Source organism: Carassius auratus, chromosome 17 (genome assembly GCF_003368295.1).
Source record: "Carassius auratus strain Wakin chromosome 17, ASM336829v1, whole genome shotgun sequence".
NCBI classification, from domain to species: Eukaryota; Metazoa; Chordata; class Actinopteri; order Cypriniformes; family Cyprinidae; genus Carassius; species Carassius auratus.
Genome location: NC_039259.1, coordinates 25332110 through 25351330, shown reverse-complemented (window position 1 = coordinate 25351330; position 19221 = coordinate 25332110). Strand labels below are relative to the sequence as shown.

Here is a 19221-nt window from a genome sequence, read left to right as displayed (position 1 = left end):
TGATTCAGATCGGACCTTCGGAGTGTGTACATGAATCATTTGATTCAGGGAGTGTGTACATGAATAATTTGATTCACATCGGACCTTCGGATTGTGTACATGAATCATTTGATTCAGATCGGTCCTTCGGAGTGTGTACATGAATCATTTGATTCAGATCGGACCTTCGGAGTGTGAATCATTTGATTCAGATCGGGACTGCTTCAGAGTGGTTTCTAGAATCTTTTAATTCAGATTGGCACTTTGGAGTGCGTTTTATAAAATTTTCGTTTATTTTAAATTACCATTACAAAACATCAAACCATTATGGCAGTACAGTTATAAAAACAAAACAATAAAAAAGAAAGTATACACAGATACAAAACATTTAAGGAAATAACCATGATTATATTATAGTAAAAGCGTTGTAGATTACCACTTGTATAACCGATTATCATAGTTATTATAGTTTGTTAAAATGTCATGGTTAAACTGATTGTGTTCATGGTTAAATGTAATATGTAGGCTATTTACCATGATTTAACGACAGTAACCATGGAGGGTTTTTTTTTTTTTTTTGTAAGTAAAACCATGCTTAATTTTCGCAAGGGCTGTGTTACCAGGTTAACAAACAAAAAAACAAACACACACACACAAACACAAAAAAACTATAAATTTTGCACCTTAGGAGAACACATAGAGTGCATTTATTTTAGATGAACAGTTTTAGATAGTTTCCTTATACTTGTCTAGATCAACTCAGAATAAAGAAAAGATAGATTTAGAAACAGATATCTGTTTATGTGAAATTGAGATATAGCAGAAAACAAATGAAATTATTATATTTTGCTATATTCGCTTTCGAGTATTCAAACAATTCAAGAAAACATCTTAAAAGCTGCTGTGATGGTGGTTTAACATAATCAAAATTCTGTGTTTTTTATGTTATATCTAATTATTAATTATGCAAATTATTCTTTGTAAGAGTATTCTGTTCTGTCTAAAATTATATATATATTTAATGCAGCAAATATTATAATCCCGGTATTCCTTTATTTAATTAGCTACCAAATTCCGTTCTATTCTGTTACACCACATTAAATTCTCACTTCTTATCATGTGAAACTCTTACGTATTTTGAATAGTTTATTATCGCAGTATTATATAAAGTAAAGACTATTCTATTTTTTCATAGAGATTATATGTTCTGATGAGATTTATTTTATTGCATTCTTCCCACAGTTCTGTTCTGTGTCTTTTATGATGTTTGACGATCGATGTGCAAGTTCGAATGGCGTCATAAATATCGCAACGGGGTGTTTTTGGAGAGGTGGCGGCTGTACCGCATTCATGCCGCTGCAGGTTCGTGCGTCACGCGGCTAAAGAAGGTGAATGAGTGACTGCTGAGCTGAGAATCAATCAGTAACTGGACACCTGTGGGTCATGTGCCTGCGATGCAGCGCATCTGATTGATTTGTATTCTGAAAGCGTCTTACACGAGCGCATAAAGCGAGGAAAGAGAGCGAGAGCTTTGCGATGGTCGCCACGCGTTTACGCGTTACATTAGACGCGCGGTGAGAGGATGTAACTGGTGGCGAGGCTGGCGTTCCGTTGTAGTTTCGATGAAAGGACATAAAAAGTGTGATTTCGCTTTCAAATCATCGAGAAAGGAAGCGTGTTCCTCGCCATTCGCGGATTCGGATGGCAACAGAATGCCGAGGATGATGCTGGCTTAGGTTGTTTATCATCTTCGTGATCACAATGTACAAGTGTTGCAAACAAATAACCACGTGATAGCTGGAGGAATGTTTAGTTCAGGTTACTTTTCCGTGGAAATCGGCGTCGCTCATCTGGATTAACTCTTCGGGAAGACATGATTCACCTAGTCACTTTTATTAGCCTCGTTCTGTGTCTGTTTGGATGCCATATCTGCTCTGCAGGGGCGAGTAAGTCAACTCATTTTGCCTCTGTCATACAGTTTGACTCACAATAAAGATAAACGCAGCGTGTTTCCTTTTTATACTTGTTGGTCACCATGACTACAGACAAACATATGAGAAGGCTCTGTTATGTAATGCTTTGAGTGTTTTTAATCTAAGCTCTCCCGGAGCCAGCGGAGAAAGACATTAAGGAAACCTGAGCCAGAGCATATCAAATCATGCCATTTAAGTGCCAGTGCAATAGGAAAAAGTGATGGATTATATTTTCAAAAGGGAAATATGGTCTCAAACTACTGCTTTCTTTGGATTACATATGGTTTCATAATGTTCGTTTATTATTTTTGCTACTTTACACACATATAACATACATTTGTATGAAATGTCTGGGGATTTTGCTCACTCTTCAATGCACTCAAAGTAATTTAAACTACTGCCAAACCTGTAATTGCATCAAACTGCACAGTTAATTGAAAGACACTCGTTTCTGCAGTGCACTTATTCTTAATTAGCCTGTTTTACCAGAAACCATGCACCGTGATGATGTATGTTCGTCTAGCATTGACCTTGGCTCTTTCCATTGCGCTGAATTTCTCTTTTGTTGGCAAATAGCAAGATATAAGGATGAGTGCACTTACTCATCCCTCTGACGCAATGTTTTCTTTCCTGCTGAGTTCTGTAAATGTGTTTGATCCTAAAACACTGGCTCAATTTACCCTGTCAGGTCACAATTCGTGCTCCCATTAGGGACAAAATTATTTACAAGGGGGTGTAGGTTTGGCTTTGAAATTGACACACAGATTGGGTTTAGTGTACTGCTATTACAGCAGGGCTCAATTATGACATTTTAAGATGTACCACTACCATGTACAGAAATGTACTAAAAAATTATTGATTTGTACGTGTAATCAATATGCACTTATTTAAACCTATTATTTAAAGAAAATGTGCTAATGTGCATATTCACAGAAACCGTATTCAGTAGATGTTGACCTTTTCTGTTGATTATCCGCAAATCATTTTGCAACTGCATGAAGTATTGAACGAGAAGGTGTAGACTGTTTTGTGTTTGGCTCAATCATCTCAGTCATTTAATTCTATTCTATCTACCTCTTTAAGTAATTTATGCCAAAATATGCATGAGCTTTGGTCAGAAAGCATACTTAAGAAAATAAAGATGTCGGTGCAACTGAACGTACATAAAGCTGTTTTTTGTACCCTAAGTAGAGATGTTCCGATACCCTTTTTCTCTTCCCGATACCGATTCCGATACCTGGGCTCAGGGTATCGGCCGATACCGAGTACTGATCCGATACCTGGGTGTATATCTGTATATACAGCTGTATATACTACTAGCCCTGTGTAAATTGCTAGAATTTTTTTATGGTGTGCTTCAGACAGATCCCTCAATAAAACATGAACAAATACATGGTGAACTACTGTATTTATTACAGTATTTTTATTATCTAACATGAATTTGACAGTATTATTTATTTTCTTATGCAAAAAAGAACTTCAAATGCAGCCAAAAATCTAACACCGCAAACTAAAAAAGGTATTTAAGTTTTACAATATAACTATATAAAAAAACTGCAACAAAAAAGATCTATTAATCAGATAATCTCTTTACAACAAAACAAGTAAAAAACAAGCAACCATCTAGGCATAATTATTATTATTATAGAGACGTATTATTATTACTGTAGGCTACAACAGTAGCTTTATATATTGTCAATTTACTCATGTAAACCAAACATTTATTTTAATGGGCTGCCATGAAGATCTTTGAGTGTCTGTGTTTATGATATGACAGTATTCTCAAATGAAACGGTAAATTCTCATGAAGTGACGGTTTATGCGTTCGTGTCCTCATGACACACAGCAGAGACTACAAAACAGCGAGCTCTCGCGCATCTGTGCCAGTCACCCACAGAGATGTAGATTTTGCGGGAGTAATATTTAAATAGTATTTTGCAGTTTAATATTCACAGACACTAGTATATATTCGGCTACTGTCTGGAGCCCTGCGCTTTGACTTACACGGAAGCGACTGAACGCAGCTGCCGGTACTGAATATACTCGAGAGTCTGTAACTACCGGTACTACAGAGACATACTGCTAACCACTGATCTATAATATAGAAGCGGCTTCACTGTCTTTTGGCAGTTTAGAATGTGATGAGTGATCCAGTCATATATAGATAAGGGCTGCTAACGCGTTTTCATTTCTTCTTCGCTGCTCTAAACAGGGGTTGCTTGTGGCAACACAGCACAACTTCCTGTGTTTTCAATGCATTTTGAGCAGCGAAGAAGAACCGTGCAGCGGTTAGGCAAAGCTTGCGGTCATAACTAGGTCTTTTTTAAGAAAATGGTATCGGATCGGTATATGGGTTCATGTACTCGCCGATGCCGATGCCAGAATTTGTTGTGGTATCGGAGATATTTCCGATACTAGTATCGGAATCGGAACAACTCTAACCCTAAGGAGTTGTTTCTACCTTTTAAAGTCACTTTTATATGATTGCAATTGAGTTGATTCAATCTTAAATAATATGTTTGACTTGAAAGACCGCTTACAAACACACATTCTATTTAAAAATCATACATCATAATCTACAATCAGATACATATTTTATATACATATTATTTTGTGTATTTACATGCAATTATATTATAATATTTTTAAGATTTTTAGCTATGTTGTATGATTGTTAGTTCATATTTATTTTATACAGTCTGCTTCACAATAAAAGTTATTTCTAAGCAGATTTACAGTTAGTTATATTGTAGCAGAAAATCATCCTTTAGTGTTTCTAATGTCTTAAAGTTCCTACTAAAGAGATTAATTAAAATTACCTCAGTGCATTTGTATCTATGCTTCTGTTTTGAATAATTATTTTTATATTAACAATATGCTGTTGGGTGCTGGTTAAAAGCCAAAAGTCCTTTTCTGTCAAACTGATTGTTCATGCTGGCGGATAAAGTCAGAGATTTGGCAAAGAAGAGTTTACCACTAATTCTGTCCAACTGAGTCATGCTGATCACATTAAGGAAAATAATTCAAATTAGAATTAATTTGCATAATGTCCCGGCAGAGTGAATCAGCTAAATGCAGAAGTGTTGCATATTTATGAGCTGCATTATTGTAGTTGTTCATTGAGCCGATGTCAAGTTGGCCTTCAGATGTCTTGGGGAAAATGGAGACAAAAAACAAAACTAAAGCATTTAAAAACAGCTCCCAAACATCACCCTTTTGCATGCTACCGTAACTAGGTTTAATCTTTTCAAACATGGCGTTTATAGAGTCTGAATGATTTATTAAATAGTCCAGTTTTAATTTCAGTTGTATATGTTTGAGTGCATCGGGTAGTTGGTCTAATAAATGATTCATGCTGGTGATTTGTGCTTCACAGACCGCCCTGCTGCTCCTGTCAATGTCTCTGTTACTCACCTGCGGGCGGATTCGGCCACCGTGTCCTGGAATATTCCGGAGGGAGAGACCGTAATTGGCTTTGCCATCTCACAGCAGGTCAAACAAAGTTATTACAAAGAGATACAGCCCTACGGACCATTACAATAATTTCAGAAGTCTGACATTTAATATCTGCAATAAATTTACCCTCTGATGAATCCTCATGTGCTTAGACTTAAACACGTGTGTGTTTTAGCGCCTGGACGGCCTGATGCAGCGTTTCATTCGTGAGGTGAACACGACCAGTCAAGCTTGTATACTTTGGGATCTGGATGAAAACACAGATTACATCATCAAGGTCCAGTTTGTCGGACTCTATGGAGAGAGTCTGGCCAGCAAAAAGATTCACTTCAGGACTCTTAAAAAGTCTGAACATTTTCAGTCCACCATGATGGATCAAGGTAAACATGTCTGTTTGATATTTTAACTGGACTATAGCATTTGCTACAATATCATACATTTAATAAAGTACATTTCATGTCTTTATTGTGAAATTATATGGAAGCGTGTTTCTGAAAATAAAAATTATAATTATGACTTTTTATCTCACAATTCTGACTTTTCAAGATCAGAATTTCAAGATTTAAACTTAGAATTCAGGTTTTTTTCTCGCAATTCCAAGTTTATTTGGTAAATTTTTATTTTTTTCCCCACTGAATTCTAAATTAACATCCCGTAATTCCGTTTTTTTCCTGCCGTGGAATAATAAAAAAAAAACTTTATCTTGCAATTCCAAGTTTATGCGTCACAAACAATTCTAAATTTATATATCACAATTCTGACTTTTTATCAGAATTTCCTGCAATTCCAAGTTTACTTGTCACAATTCAATTTCACAAAAATATGTAGCATTTGACATAAATCATTAATTAATCTGCTGATGTATTTCCTAACGAACAGGAAGTTTTTGGCCATTTTTACAATTGAAAATATTTGTACATAATATATCTGATATAATTATTTTGAGAACATAATGAACACAAAGCATGAAACAAATTCCACAAAACATTTTATTAGTATGTTAATAAATAAGCTAAACAATCCTCTAAGGCGTGTTGTTGTCTTGTTTACCTGATCAGATGACCCTGCGGTTAAGGGTTTAGACATGTCCAGACACCTGCAGACTGGAGAGATACTGATCATCATGACTGTACTGCTGATGTGGGCAGGTAAAGATTTAGTTACACATAATCATCATTATTAAGAAGTAGTCTGGTTGTAACTAGATTGATGATATTGATTATCAAAAGAAATAATTCTGACTTGTCCTTCTTTCTGTAAACCCTGACATATGATATAATAGTCAGAAAAATATATTTTTGAAATGGAACAATTTACAGAACATTTAGACAAAATATTTAAAAAGCTGGCATGTGTTTTTGAGTATGTCATAAGAGTCTCATCATATTCAGTTAATACTGTAAGGCTATTTATGGCATGTTAACAATGATCTGAGGAGGTTGTTTTTTTACCATAAAAAAAAAAATCAGATGACAGAAGGTATGCAGGAGACCGGTTCCTCAGCAAACTTTTGATTGTGTTGATAACTTCAAATATGATACAGTGGGCTTTATATGGTTTTGAATGAGAATGGAGAGTTTCCTTTTATCAGAGCTGTAACATTCTTTAAAACTCAAATGTTACATTTTGGCATCACTGGAAGATAGTGTGTTGTTTGAATGAAACGTATCAGATCCGTGTCCTGTGTTCAATCTGATCTCTGTATCACTGCAGCTGTGATCGTGCTCTTCTGTAAGCAATATGATATCATCAAAGACAACGACTCCAACAGCCACAGTAAAGAGAAGAGCAAGCCGCTGTCTGGCCAGAGCACTCCAGACTATCACCACGGAGGCCTGCTGGGCAGCAAGGTGAGACCTTCACCACTCATCACATATGAGCACGCTTTCTATACATTCAGCAAATATTTATAACTATTAAGAATAGTTATTTATAACTAATAACTATTCTTAACACATGAAACTTAATTGCAAAATATTACTGAAAACTGCTTTAGGAGTTTCATTGTGTATTTGTTAACTAATGTAAACAAATGGAATCTTATTGTATGATGTTACCAAATATTGTGTTTTAAAGTAGTTTTATTGTTGGTTCATGCATGTTAACTAATGCAGTTAACTGATATTAAGAAATGAAACATTATTGCAAAGGATTACAGAAAATTATTATTAGTAGTATTTTTGGTTGCACATTATTTTACAGTTAGGGTACTTGGTGTACTTACTAGTGCTGTCAAATCATTAATCATGATTAATCGCACCCAAAATAAAAAAAAATATTGGTTTACATAATATATGTGTGTGTGCTGTGTATATTTATTATGTATAACAATACACACACATGCATGCATCCATATATTTAAGAAAAATGTTATGTGTATATTAAATCTATTTATATATTATATTAATTGTATAAATATATACATGTAAATGCATGTCAATATTTTTAAAATATATACTGTGTGTGTGTGTGTGTTTATTTATTTTAACATTTAATATGTTATCAAAATGAACCTCATTGAAAACGTCTGCCTCAATTGTACTAGTGTTCTCTTCAGGTGTGGTTTATTTCCCCATTTCATTCTAATCTCTTGAACTCTTTTGTAGTTCCAGAGGACATCATCCTCCATCAGCATGATTAACCTCGTTTAACCTCGGCATCATCACACATCAGCGGATCAGCTCAGCTCAGCTCATCTTCTGATCTACAAGCGTTAAAGGCAATACTAACATGAACCTCTCAGCCACATCGGGGAATTGTAAGGTAGTATACGGGTATTCAGTAGTACACTATACTCCAATAAACAACAATGTCCTGGACGATGAATATACTGTACCTCTTTAACTAATACATCAACTGTAATCAATGTAGGAGGTATCGGTGCTATGAATATGATTGTTAAAACACCGGCAGCCGGAAACAGCGGTTTAGATGTGTGATGATGGATTCTGTGTGTGAATGTGTTGCACTGAAAGAGGTTTAATAATTGTAACAATTAAAAATGTGGCATTTCTCATTAATGTGTAAATTATGACTAAAGTCATCATCAGCCACAGAAGTGGCCTTATATTATGCATTATTAATTTCTAACCACAGTGAACAGCATATCGGTGGCTTGTTTTATGTTTTTATTAAGTATTAACACTGTTATTAAATGTTTCACACTATTATAGCGTTGACTGTTGAGTGTTCAACATTGAGGTTTACAGGAGTGTCCATGTTCTTAAGAAATGGTTTAGTGTGGCATTTCTGTGCCAGATTAGCTCAAAGTTTTGAGCTTGTAAATTAAGAAGTTAGTAAAATGTCTACCCTGTCATTGTAATGTGCGTAGTTCAGAAAATACTTATTTTATTGTTCTTTTTTATCTTGATTCTCTAAGACGTTTTGAGTAAGTTAACTACACTTAGCTAGTTTAAGGCAAGAGATAAAGAATGTAGTTTAAAATCTGTACTTCATTACAAAAGTTAAAAGCAATGTTTGTTAATATTCTTGTTCTCAATTCTACTTTCCAATAAATGGAAAATGAAAAACCATGTGTTTTGTCTGTCTGGATTGATTATTTATTTATTTACTTAAGTTTTTTGAGAGCCAGAAGTATTTTTTATTTCATTTTTTTTTACAATAGGCCTATTTTAATTAAAACAGTTTCATTTTTCTGTTAAATTATTCAGTTCAGTTCATTTTACGTTTGATGTTTTCTTTTCAGTGTTTATGAAATAATGCTGATAGATGTCCATGCCTTTGAAACAACAACAAGATTAAAGGGTTAATTCACCCAAAAAATTATGTCATTAATGACTCACCCTCATGTTCCCAACCAGTAAGACCTCCATTTATCTTCAGAACACAGTTTAAGATATTTTAGATTTGTACGGTCTACTGTCCATGTCCAGAAAGGTAAGAAAAACATCTTCAAAGTAGTCCATGTTACATCAGAGGGTCAGTCCCAATTTGTTGAAGCATCAATATAAAATCATATATCATATATAAAATCAATTAAATGTTGTAAAGTTCTTAGATTCCTTATTCTACTTTACTCTCTCTCTCTCTCTCTCTCTCTCTCTCTCTCTCTCTCTCTCTCTCTCTCTCTCTCTCTCTCTCTCTCTATATATATATATACACACTTCATTCAACAAAACCATAAAATTGAAGAAAATCATCTAAATCGGTAAGCGGCGTTGTTACAAAAGAATAAAAAATAAAAACTGTGGTCCTGGAACTGCGGTCCTGAAAGCGCGGCATCCGGTTGTGCAGACACAGATCGTCCAGTAGGTGTCGCTTTTTCACCTGTTTCACGTTGAACTCTTTCAATCACTTCCTGTGCTGCACATACATCACTCCAGCAGCAATGAAACTTGTACACTTTCACTTCTTCAACACTTGGAGACACTTTACAGGGATGAAAATCCACATGGACGAATAATTCCTCATGGAGAGACGCTGATATTCCCGCTGCTGGCTGTCCAGTGGTTATAAACCCTGGACTTTTATTGTATATTTTCTTTTTGGGCTAGCTGCATGCTAACTTACTCTGAGACTGATATCAAGATAAACACAAATTACATCCTAAATACCTTCATTATCATTGATGTGGATTAATAACAGACTCATTTTAATGTTAAAGTCATGTAGTCGTCGCATATGACGGGGTTTCTACAGTTTTGTTGATGAATTATGTATACAGTTTAGTATTAGCTCACGCTAACCGAAAAAAAATAATAATAACGGGAATTTCATTTTTTTTTTTTTGGGGACGTTTGGATATGGTTTTTGGTAGATACACAGTGTTAAACGTGTTTAATTCGGGGTTTATGAGTGATTTGAGTAACTCTTTGTTCGGGAGAGGAAGAGCAAAATGAGGAAGAGGAAGATGATGATGGTGATGAAGATCAGCTCAACAGGGAACTGCTGATTATAAACAGACACATTCAGAAACAACAAACATGCCTAGAAGAAAACAGTCGAACCCACAGCCTGTCAAATGTAAGTCTGGGTTTCTATCTCACTTCTGAGACTCTCTCTTCTGTCATTTCTTAATATTAACGTCAGATTTTATGTTTTATTGTTGAAGAATCAGTGTGATTGTGTTCAATAATTACTAACAAGACCATAAGACCATAAAGATGTCTCAGCCTGTCTCTAGACATTTTCTTTTTTGACCTTATTTTCAAATGTTTAAAATCTGCAGTGTATATTTCATATTTAGAGAACTTTCTAATCCAAATGTAGGTTTTTGCAGATCTTCTGATTTCTCTCTCTGTAGATTGTTTTTAATGTTTCTTCTGCTTTTCTTCTGTGTTGCAATGAGACCACTGCTTTTCATGCATTTCATAATTTTGCTATTATGAAAAATTTGCAAATATCGACATGTTTTGATATTTCACATTATATTTTAAGACTATTCACCTGACTGAACTACTTATGTCTAAATAATTTTTAAACAAATTTTCAAATAATTTATAAAAAAGTAATATATTGTTGTCACGCGTTTCTTGTTTTTTTGTTTGTTTGTTTTTTAATCTGATTTAGTTTCTATTTTATTGTCACTCCTTTTTTTGCAGTGCTTTATTATGTTCTGTCAAACATAATATATACCGAAGATCATGTGGGCTTTTGTTGGAGAATCACAAGTCTAACCTTTCCTTTTGTTTGAAAGCAGCTCATTTTAGTTCCTCATGAGCCTTTATATAAGTTATAGTTTGACTAAACGATAGTTTCCAAAGCCCTTGTTTAATGTTTTCGTTACTAGTCTTTAGGAATCAGTTCTGTCTCAGTGAAAACATGTCGGCTTCTCCTCTTCTGTCGTCATTCTTTCCTCGCGGCGTTTCCTCAGGACAGACCCCTGTTCCTGCCGCGGGACCCATCTCTGACCCGACTCCCTCCGTTTATCTGCCATCTCTTCCTCCTCCATTCATTCCTGTCGTACTCTTTCCTCATTCCAGAGCTCCAGTTCTGATAACCATACAGTCTTATCACTGTACAAGTCTCTCATTCCCATTTACTGGATATGACTGAGAATCCTTATCAGAGACACTGCGTCTAAGGCTTCTTCTAAAATGTGTAATATCTCTAAAGTTCACTAGATCAGAGAATGTTAGGATATAGTTTTCAATTTCAGTATCAGTAGAATAAGGAGGCTGATATATTGCTACTATATGAAAAGTAGTAAGTGACACACACACACACAAACACGCACACTCGCACACTTACTTACTCACTCACTCACAAACACACACACACACTCACTCACACACACACACACACACACTTACTCACACAAATACGCACGCACACACACTCACTCACTCCCTCACTCACTCACTCACACACACACACACACACACACGCGCGCGCACACACACACACACACACACACTAACTCACTCACACACACTCACTCACACGCACACACACACACACACTCACTCACACACAAACATACAGACACACAAACACACACACACACACACACACACTCACTCAATCAATCACACACACACACACACACTCACCCTCTCTCTCTCACGCTCACTCACTCACTCACACACAAACATACAGACACACAAACACACACACACACACTCACTCAATCAATCACACACACACACACACACACTCACCCTCTCTCTCTCTCACGCTCACTCACTCACACACACACACACACTCACTCACTCACTCACTCACTCACTCACTCACTCACTCACTCAATCAATCACACACACACACACACACTCAAAATGTTAGCCTGAATGCACTGTAAGACGATTCGGATAGAAGCCTCTGCTAAATGCATAAATTTATTTAAAATTTAATATGATGTTCGATATGATAAAATGAACATTTTACACTATATTTTACGCAACATTCAATCAGAAAGTTTACTTAATCACTAAAATCTTCCCTTCTTCAGTGAAGCAGATACTTGTCAAAATGTCTAAATGTAAAAATGATGTTATTAAATGAATGGATTAATCGTTTTAATAAGCTCTCAAATAGGAGGATCCCCTTGTTTTATACTGAAGTAGACTGTGATGTTGTTTGTTTGCAGTGGGAGCTGAAGATGGGCCGGCAGTCGGGAATCAGGAAAACCTGGTCCTGGAGAGTGACTTCCTCCTCGGACAGGAGCTGGGCTTTGGAGAAAATGACTACAGGATCGTGGGTTTTGAGAGGGACTCGGGTCAGTGATATGAATATTAACTACTTTAAGTCAGATTACAATTATTTTGCTGTACTGCTCCATACTACAGCCAAACATTTGTGGATAGATCATTTTAATAGGCTTTAAAAACTGGATGACCCACTTTCTGAGCTGTTGTAAAATAGCTGTTATAAAAATACAATTTACTAATATGTTTTTGTGAAAACCTTGTTGTATAATAATAACAATAATAATAATAATAATAATTATAATAATTATTATTATTATTAATATTTATAATTATTTAATTTATTTATTTATTACTAGTAGTACTGTTATTATTGTCAGTAATGATAATATTAGTATTAATAATTATATAATTAATATAATACTAGAATTTTACTATAATAATCCGTTTTAGATTAGAATAGAAGAGCTGATACAATAGCTTTGTTTTATATTAATAATCATTTTAATAATGGTAATAATTATTATTAATAATATTGTTTATATATATATATATATATATATATATATATATATATATATATATATATATATATGAGTATCATTAACAGTTGTTAATTTGATAGTAATTAAAAGTATAGTAATTTATAGTAATAATTTATTATTATTAATACAAAAAAAGTATACACTATTATAATAGTATATCAATAATGATATTGATGATAACATTAGTCGAAGTAATATTATTATTGCTTTTATTGTTGTAATATGTAATATTTTCTATAATAATAGCGTCTATAATTATTATTATTATTATTGCTTTTATTTATTAAGCATTTATATTATTGTTGCCACAAAAACAAAAAACAATTTAATAAGGCCTTGCTTGCTTGCAGCGATAAATGAATACTGAATTAAATTGAAAATAAGTGGCTTTTTGTGGCTAATAATCCATGCTATTGTACTCCAAGTTGACAAAACTAACATTTAACCATTTTTTTTCTTCGGGGAGTACTGACTAGACCATTTGATGACCTTAATTTATTGTATTATATTGTATTTCTTTCTTTATTAATTGTAAATATCATGTAATCTTTGATAGATTTTGCCTGAACTTGCTATGTAAACACAGTAGAGAAAATGGTTTTAAAGACAAGCCATAACAGAGCTCGTGTTGTGATCTCCTGATAGACTCGGTCACAGCAGACATGGGAATGCCGGTGTACGGCTTCAGTGATGAGGACTGTTCCAGCTACAACCGTCTCGGCATGGAGAGCGACTTCGAGGACCCTCGAGACACGGAGAGCGAGCGGGAGGAGATCGGATCAGACGCTGCGTTCGCTCCGTACCTCTCGTGCAGACAGTGCGGTCAGCTGCTGGGCGACCCCTTGAGCGGCGCGCTGGACCTCGCCGGCCTCTACTGCCTCCAGTGTGGAGCCGAGGGTGGAGACGGAGACCGACAGGACCGTCCGCTTGAGGAGGCCCACCCCACAGATGCCGTGCAAGGGAAGGCAAACCGAGGCAGATCCACGTCTGATGGAAGCTCTAGTAAAACGTACTCCTGCAAACTGTGCACCTTCAGCTCGCGTTACTCCAATCACTTGAAGCGGCACATGAAAACACACAACGGCGAGAAGCCGTATCGCTGCCAGCACTGTGCATACGCCTCTGCTCAGCTGGTCAACCTGCAGCGGCATGAGCGCACGCACACCGGCGAGAAGCCGTACAAATGTGAGTTCTGCACGTTTGCGTGCAACTCTCTGGGAAACCTGAAGAGGCACCGGCGCATGCACACGCAGGAGAAAGACCTCGACTGCAGCCAGTGCGACTTCAGAGCCAACAACAGCCACTCCTTAAAGAAACACATGATGAGCCACGAGGAAGACAAAGCAACAGCCTTCACGGAAGGTAATAGTTTAATCCACTTCACGTTAAAGCTGCACCATTAATTGAAATAAAACTAAAGTTGTGGCATAGCTTTAGAGCGATTATCAAATTAAGGCTAGTGTTTATTTATTTGTTTGTTTGGAGGCCAAATACATTTTTTAATGGAAACACATTTTACATCACAGGGTTTTCAAATTGTGCAGAATGTTATTCGAATTAAGAAAATGTTTGTTTTGTAATCTTTAGTTAGATTGCTGATAACCAGCATGCAGATCATGATTACACGGAATAAAAATAAAATCGGAGGCAATTTAATTAAACACTTGCACTTTGTATTTCAGAATGAATCTTATTAAAATAAGATTTTTTTTTAAATATCATTTTACAGCAAGATATTACATTATTAAAAATATTTTATTGTGTATATATATATATATATATATATATATATATATATAAATATATAATATTGTTATTATTATTATAGTCAAATTGCTATATACTTACAATTTTCTTGGTCAGGTTGTGCAGCACTACAAACATGCATGACAAAACTGCAGCTTTTTTAAATCACTTGAAAATGCGATTTATCAAATTTGCTTTTAATTTTCCCCTAAATCTGAATTTAAATCCTTGTGGCTCTTCTCACTTCTCTTATAAGTTGCTTTTTGCTCTCACTGCTTCTACTGTCCAATCTTAATAAACGTACACATGCCAAAAATACTAGTTATTGAAATAATATCAAATAAGAGTGGACATGGGGGAAAAGCATTTTTTATGATCCAGTCGATTCCTAAAGGATGTAACTTTCAGACCTATATTTTTTCACTTTCCCTCATATGTTTCATATGACAGAAGTATAATCATTTATGAATGCCGTTTCCCTACACAGGTGAAGCAGTTATTTTACTTGACTTTATTCAGTTATTTTTAATTATCAGTGCTGAACAGGAACACAGATTCCGAGGAAGCACAAAGAAGCACTTTCTTGCTATTGCGTATTTACTTTATACTTTGCACTTTAAGCATTTTCGTGCTGCAAACCAAAAGAGGAAGCGAAGCGTGAAGCAAGGAGGAAGTAGAAGCACTTGGCTTCCTAAATCTGGATTCGCTGTAAAGAGGAAGCTTGTTTTTGTTCCTTTGTCTTTCAGAGTCTGTGGTGTCTGACCTGACTCTGCACATCAGCAGCGCCCCCGACTTCCTCCAAAGCATCGACACCCTACAAACGGACCGCCATCCTCCCGCCCTGCTGCATGCCGAGGGTTTGGCCAAAGAGTCGGACCCTCTTCCCGAGCTGCTATTCCCCTTCACGTGCCGTGTGTGCGGCGCGGTGCTGGAGGACGAGGAGGGTGCCACGGCGCAGATTTGCAACAAATGCACACTAGACATGTTGTCCAAAAGCTCCCCGAGCAGCCCGGAGAAAGGCGACAAGCTGTACCCATGCACATCGTGTCCGTTCATCACTCAGTACCCCAATCATCTCGCCCGCCACATGAAGACTCACAGCGGCGAGAAGCCCTACAAGTGTCCGCAGTGCAATTACGCCTCCGCCCACTTCGACAACCTCAAGCGGCACCACCGCGTGCACACGGGCGAGAAGCCCTACAAGTGCCGGGTGTGCGACTACGCCTGTGGAAACCTGGCGAATCTCAAGCGGCACGAGCGCATCCACTCGGGCTCCAAGCCCTTCCAGTGCAGCGTGTGCAGCTACAGCTGTAACCAGAGCATGAACCTGAAGCGCCACATGCTGCGGCACACCGGCGAGAAGCCCTTCAAGTGCCAGGAGTGCGGCTACACCACGGGCCACTGGGACAATTACAAACGCCACCAGAAGAAGCACGGCCTCTCCGCCGAAAGCTGGCTCAAGATGCAGCTGCCAGAGAAAGAGGAAGAAGATGAGGAAGGAGAAATGTAATGGAAGCTCTCTATGATGTCTAACTCCAGTTGCCTTACTATTATTATTATTATTATTATTGTTGTCGTCAGAGGAATCCATGTAGTAACACGGTGTCTCGACAGGGCCGGTGTGCTGTTTTATTTTTTTGTTTTTTTCACTTGATTGTATTTTGTCCAACTGTTTACAGCAGCTGATTTCAAACTCAGAATCACAGGTTTGCAATTTAAGATCGACGTTTTGAACTGAAAGAGCACATTTATGCACCACTGGGGGAATCTCACAGAAATCTAACGCCGTATTTCAGCCTAAAAATAAAGAAAAAAATTTTATGAAATTATATTTTTGCATGAAAAAAATGAGGCATGTTTCTTAGGATACTGAAGATTTTTTTTTTTTTTTTTTTTTATGAACCCACCATGTCTCTTAGGACCATAATGATGAATAGCTAAATAATTGTTTACACTAACTTTCAGTTCATTTATTTTATTTATACTTTTTTACTTTTAGGTTTTCAAAATGAGGCATGTTTTCTTTTAGTTTGATTTTGGGGACATTTTTTAAGTTTAAAAAATATACATTAGATTTTTTTTTTCTAACTTTTTTTTTCAAAACACTAAAACAAACAGCCACAAATAATGTACAAACAAGGAATTAGTATACTATTTTTTTTTTTTTTTTGTGGACAAAATTCATAAAATAGATTTAAAGTGAGCACAACAAATGCTACCAATATATTGAGAATGTTTTTGGCTGTCATAAAAATGTAACAATGCAAAAAACAAATCCTAAAACCAGAATTCATTTTCTTTTATGCAAAAATAACTTCTTAATCTTTTTTTTCTTATAAATTTGGAATGAATTCTACTGGTGATGTGTTTTGTGAGATTCATGCAGGCCGATGCAGGAGCTCTAATTGTTTCAAGAGGGATTTGATGACACTGAAGACGTCTGGCTGCTACTGTATGTTCACTTATGCACAATGACAGTGATGTTGCCTTGTCTCGGGGAGGTGCTGATCCTCCTTCCCTCATTTACTGTATCTGAATTTCATGGTGCCACTGCAAAATGCTGCACTGATGCGGGGTCCGTCCCCAGCACACTCGAGGTCTTTCCAGGGCATTAGAGAGATGCGTATGAGTGAGTCTCATGAAAACTGTTCAGAAATGCTAGCATTATATTTCCCCGAAATGATTATTAAATAAGGGAATGTTTTGCATGATGAATATGAGGGTGATTTTCACACATTTGTGACATTATTGTGCATCTCTACCATTTTTATTTCTGTAATGTTAAAAGGTGAAAGAAAGAAAATGAACTGTTCAGGTGTTAAATATTGAACTATCCTTTTGTTTTCATTACTTTCATGTATTACTTACCTTAATTTTCTTTGAAAATAATGTCACAATGCCAAAAAAAAAAAAAATTGTAATGCTCCTAAAATAGACCTTCATTTTCTTTATATATTAATTTGTCTTTCTTTGGTGTGAAAATGACCCAGATATGTTTTCATGAGATGCACAATTGTGTGTGTGTATGTGTGAGTGTGTGTCTCTTTCGTTTGACTTTAAAACATTTCCTTCAGCTTTATTTAGATTAAAGTGTGATTCCTACTGTTTAGGAAAAGTTATCATGGAAACCAGTGAAGGTTTAATTTTCCCACACTTTGGGTGGGAAGGATCCATTTTTGACCCCTCCCCTTTTATTTGAGTAAACAAGTTCATGAGGAAGAAAGTGGAGACCCCATGTTCATATTCACTTTATAATGAACAGATCATATTCAAAACAAACATTTAAACATGTTGTACACAGTCACTTTGATATGTATTGATCTTAAAGGAATAGTTCACCCAAAATAAACATTTGCTGAACATTTATTCACCCTCAAACGATCCAAGATGTAGATTGATTGATCCTAACCAGTGGATCCTCTGCAGTGAATGGGTGCCGTCAGAATAGGAGTCAAAACAGCTGATAAAAACATAGCATAGCATTTCACTTCATAAGATGTTAACTGATGGACTGGAGTGGTGTGGATTATTATGATGTGTTTATCAGCTGTTTGGACTCTCATTCTGACGGCACCCATTTACTGCAGAGGATCCACTGGTGAGCAAGTGATGGAATGTTACATTTCTCCAATTCTGATGAACTCCTCTACATCTTGGATGGACCGGGGATAAGAACATTTTCAGCAACTTTTCACTTTCGGGTGAATTATTCCTTTAATTGGTCCTCCACTTTGGTCCATTTTCTTTCTGTTACAGAACTGGTGCAGGCGCTCTCAAATATACCGCAGGAGTTCAGTGCAATCAGGGAATGAATGAAATAGATGCACAGCACTGAATCCAGTGATATTTGGTTTGCCATATGGTGTAATATGATTATTTATGTACTGTATTTTTGTGGGTTTCTTTAGCTTTCTGATATTTGTACACAAATTGTTAATCAGAAGTGGCCTTTGGTTTCATAATAAAGATGTTTTTAAAATTGTATTAAAAGCAGCTGCATTGAGACGTTTGTTACAGATGAAACTAAATTGGAATTCTGCAGAATAAATATTCCGTGTATTCTATTCTACAGTATTTGATTACAGCGCACTAATTTAATTAGACAAGCAGCATTCTAAGAATACTGGCATTTTGTTTCGTTGTATTCCAAAGAATTCCAACATGTGATTCTCCTTTGCCTTCTTTTCTTTTTTCCATTTGTGGAGAAGAAAAAGTCACAAAGATTCCTCATCATAATGGGCTAGTTATACAACTGTAATGTGCAATCTCAAGCTAAATTAATTCTGTTATACGTTAAATCATAGTTATTCTTTCAAAATACTTTTGGAGTAATTTATATATATATATATATATATATATGTGTGTGTGTGTGTGTGTGTGTGTAATATATAAATAATGCATTTTTAATAAATGTTA

The 19221-nt window shown here is 36.0% G+C and overlaps 2 protein-coding genes across 2 annotated transcripts; both read left to right on the top strand.

Annotated features, from left to right (window-relative positions):
• The first annotated feature begins 1297 nt into the window (after positions 1 to 1297).
• Positions 1298 to 8941, top strand: LOC113117735 (fibronectin type III domain-containing protein 4-like). Its single transcript, XM_026286633.1, has 6 exons — positions 1298 to 1925; positions 5329 to 5444; positions 5584 to 5788; positions 6467 to 6556; positions 7122 to 7258; positions 8015 to 8941. Exons 1-6 carry the CDS (start codon positions 1853 to 1855, stop codon positions 8057 to 8059), a joined length of 666 nt encoding a protein of 221 aa, XP_026142418.1. The 5' UTR covers positions 1298 to 1852; the 3' UTR covers positions 8060 to 8941.
• A 795-nt stretch (positions 8942 to 9736) lies between these two features.
• LOC113117734 (zinc finger protein 513-like) lies at positions 9737 to 18789 on the top strand. Its single transcript, XM_026286632.1, has 4 exons — positions 9737 to 10391; positions 12457 to 12585; positions 13705 to 14421; positions 15552 to 18789. Exons 1-4 carry the CDS (start codon positions 10352 to 10354, stop codon positions 16313 to 16315), a joined length of 1650 nt encoding a protein of 549 aa, XP_026142417.1. The 5' UTR covers positions 9737 to 10351; the 3' UTR covers positions 16316 to 18789.
• Positions 18790 to 19221: the final 432 nt, after the last annotated feature.

What these genes read in the sequence shown, in the direction of transcription:
- LOC113117735 (XM_026286633.1), top strand. Translation starts at nt 1,853, where the DNA reads ATGATTCACCTAGTCACTTTTATTAGCCTCGTTCTGTGTCTGTTTGGA. An exon ending in GCTTTGCCATCTCACAGCAG is followed by an intron (nt 5,445 to 5,583) that starts GTCAAACAAAGT and finishes TGTGTGTTTTAG; the next exon opens with CGCCTGGACGGCCTGATGCA. An exon ending in GTCCACCATGATGGATCAAG is followed by an intron (nt 5,789 to 6,466) that starts GTAAACATGTCT and finishes TTACCTGATCAG; the next exon opens with ATGACCCTGCGGTTAAGGGT.
- LOC113117734 (XM_026286632.1), top strand. Translation starts at nt 10,352, where the DNA reads ATGCCTAGAAGAAAACAGTCGAACCCACAGCCTGTCAAAT. An exon ending in GGGTTTTGAGAGGGACTCGG is followed by an intron (nt 12,586 to 13,704) that starts GTCAGTGATATG and finishes ATCTCCTGATAG; the next exon opens with ACTCGGTCACAGCAGACATG. An exon ending in AGCAACAGCCTTCACGGAAG is followed by an intron (nt 14,422 to 15,551) that starts GTAATAGTTTAA and finishes TTTGTCTTTCAG; the next exon opens with AGTCTGTGGTGTCTGACCTG.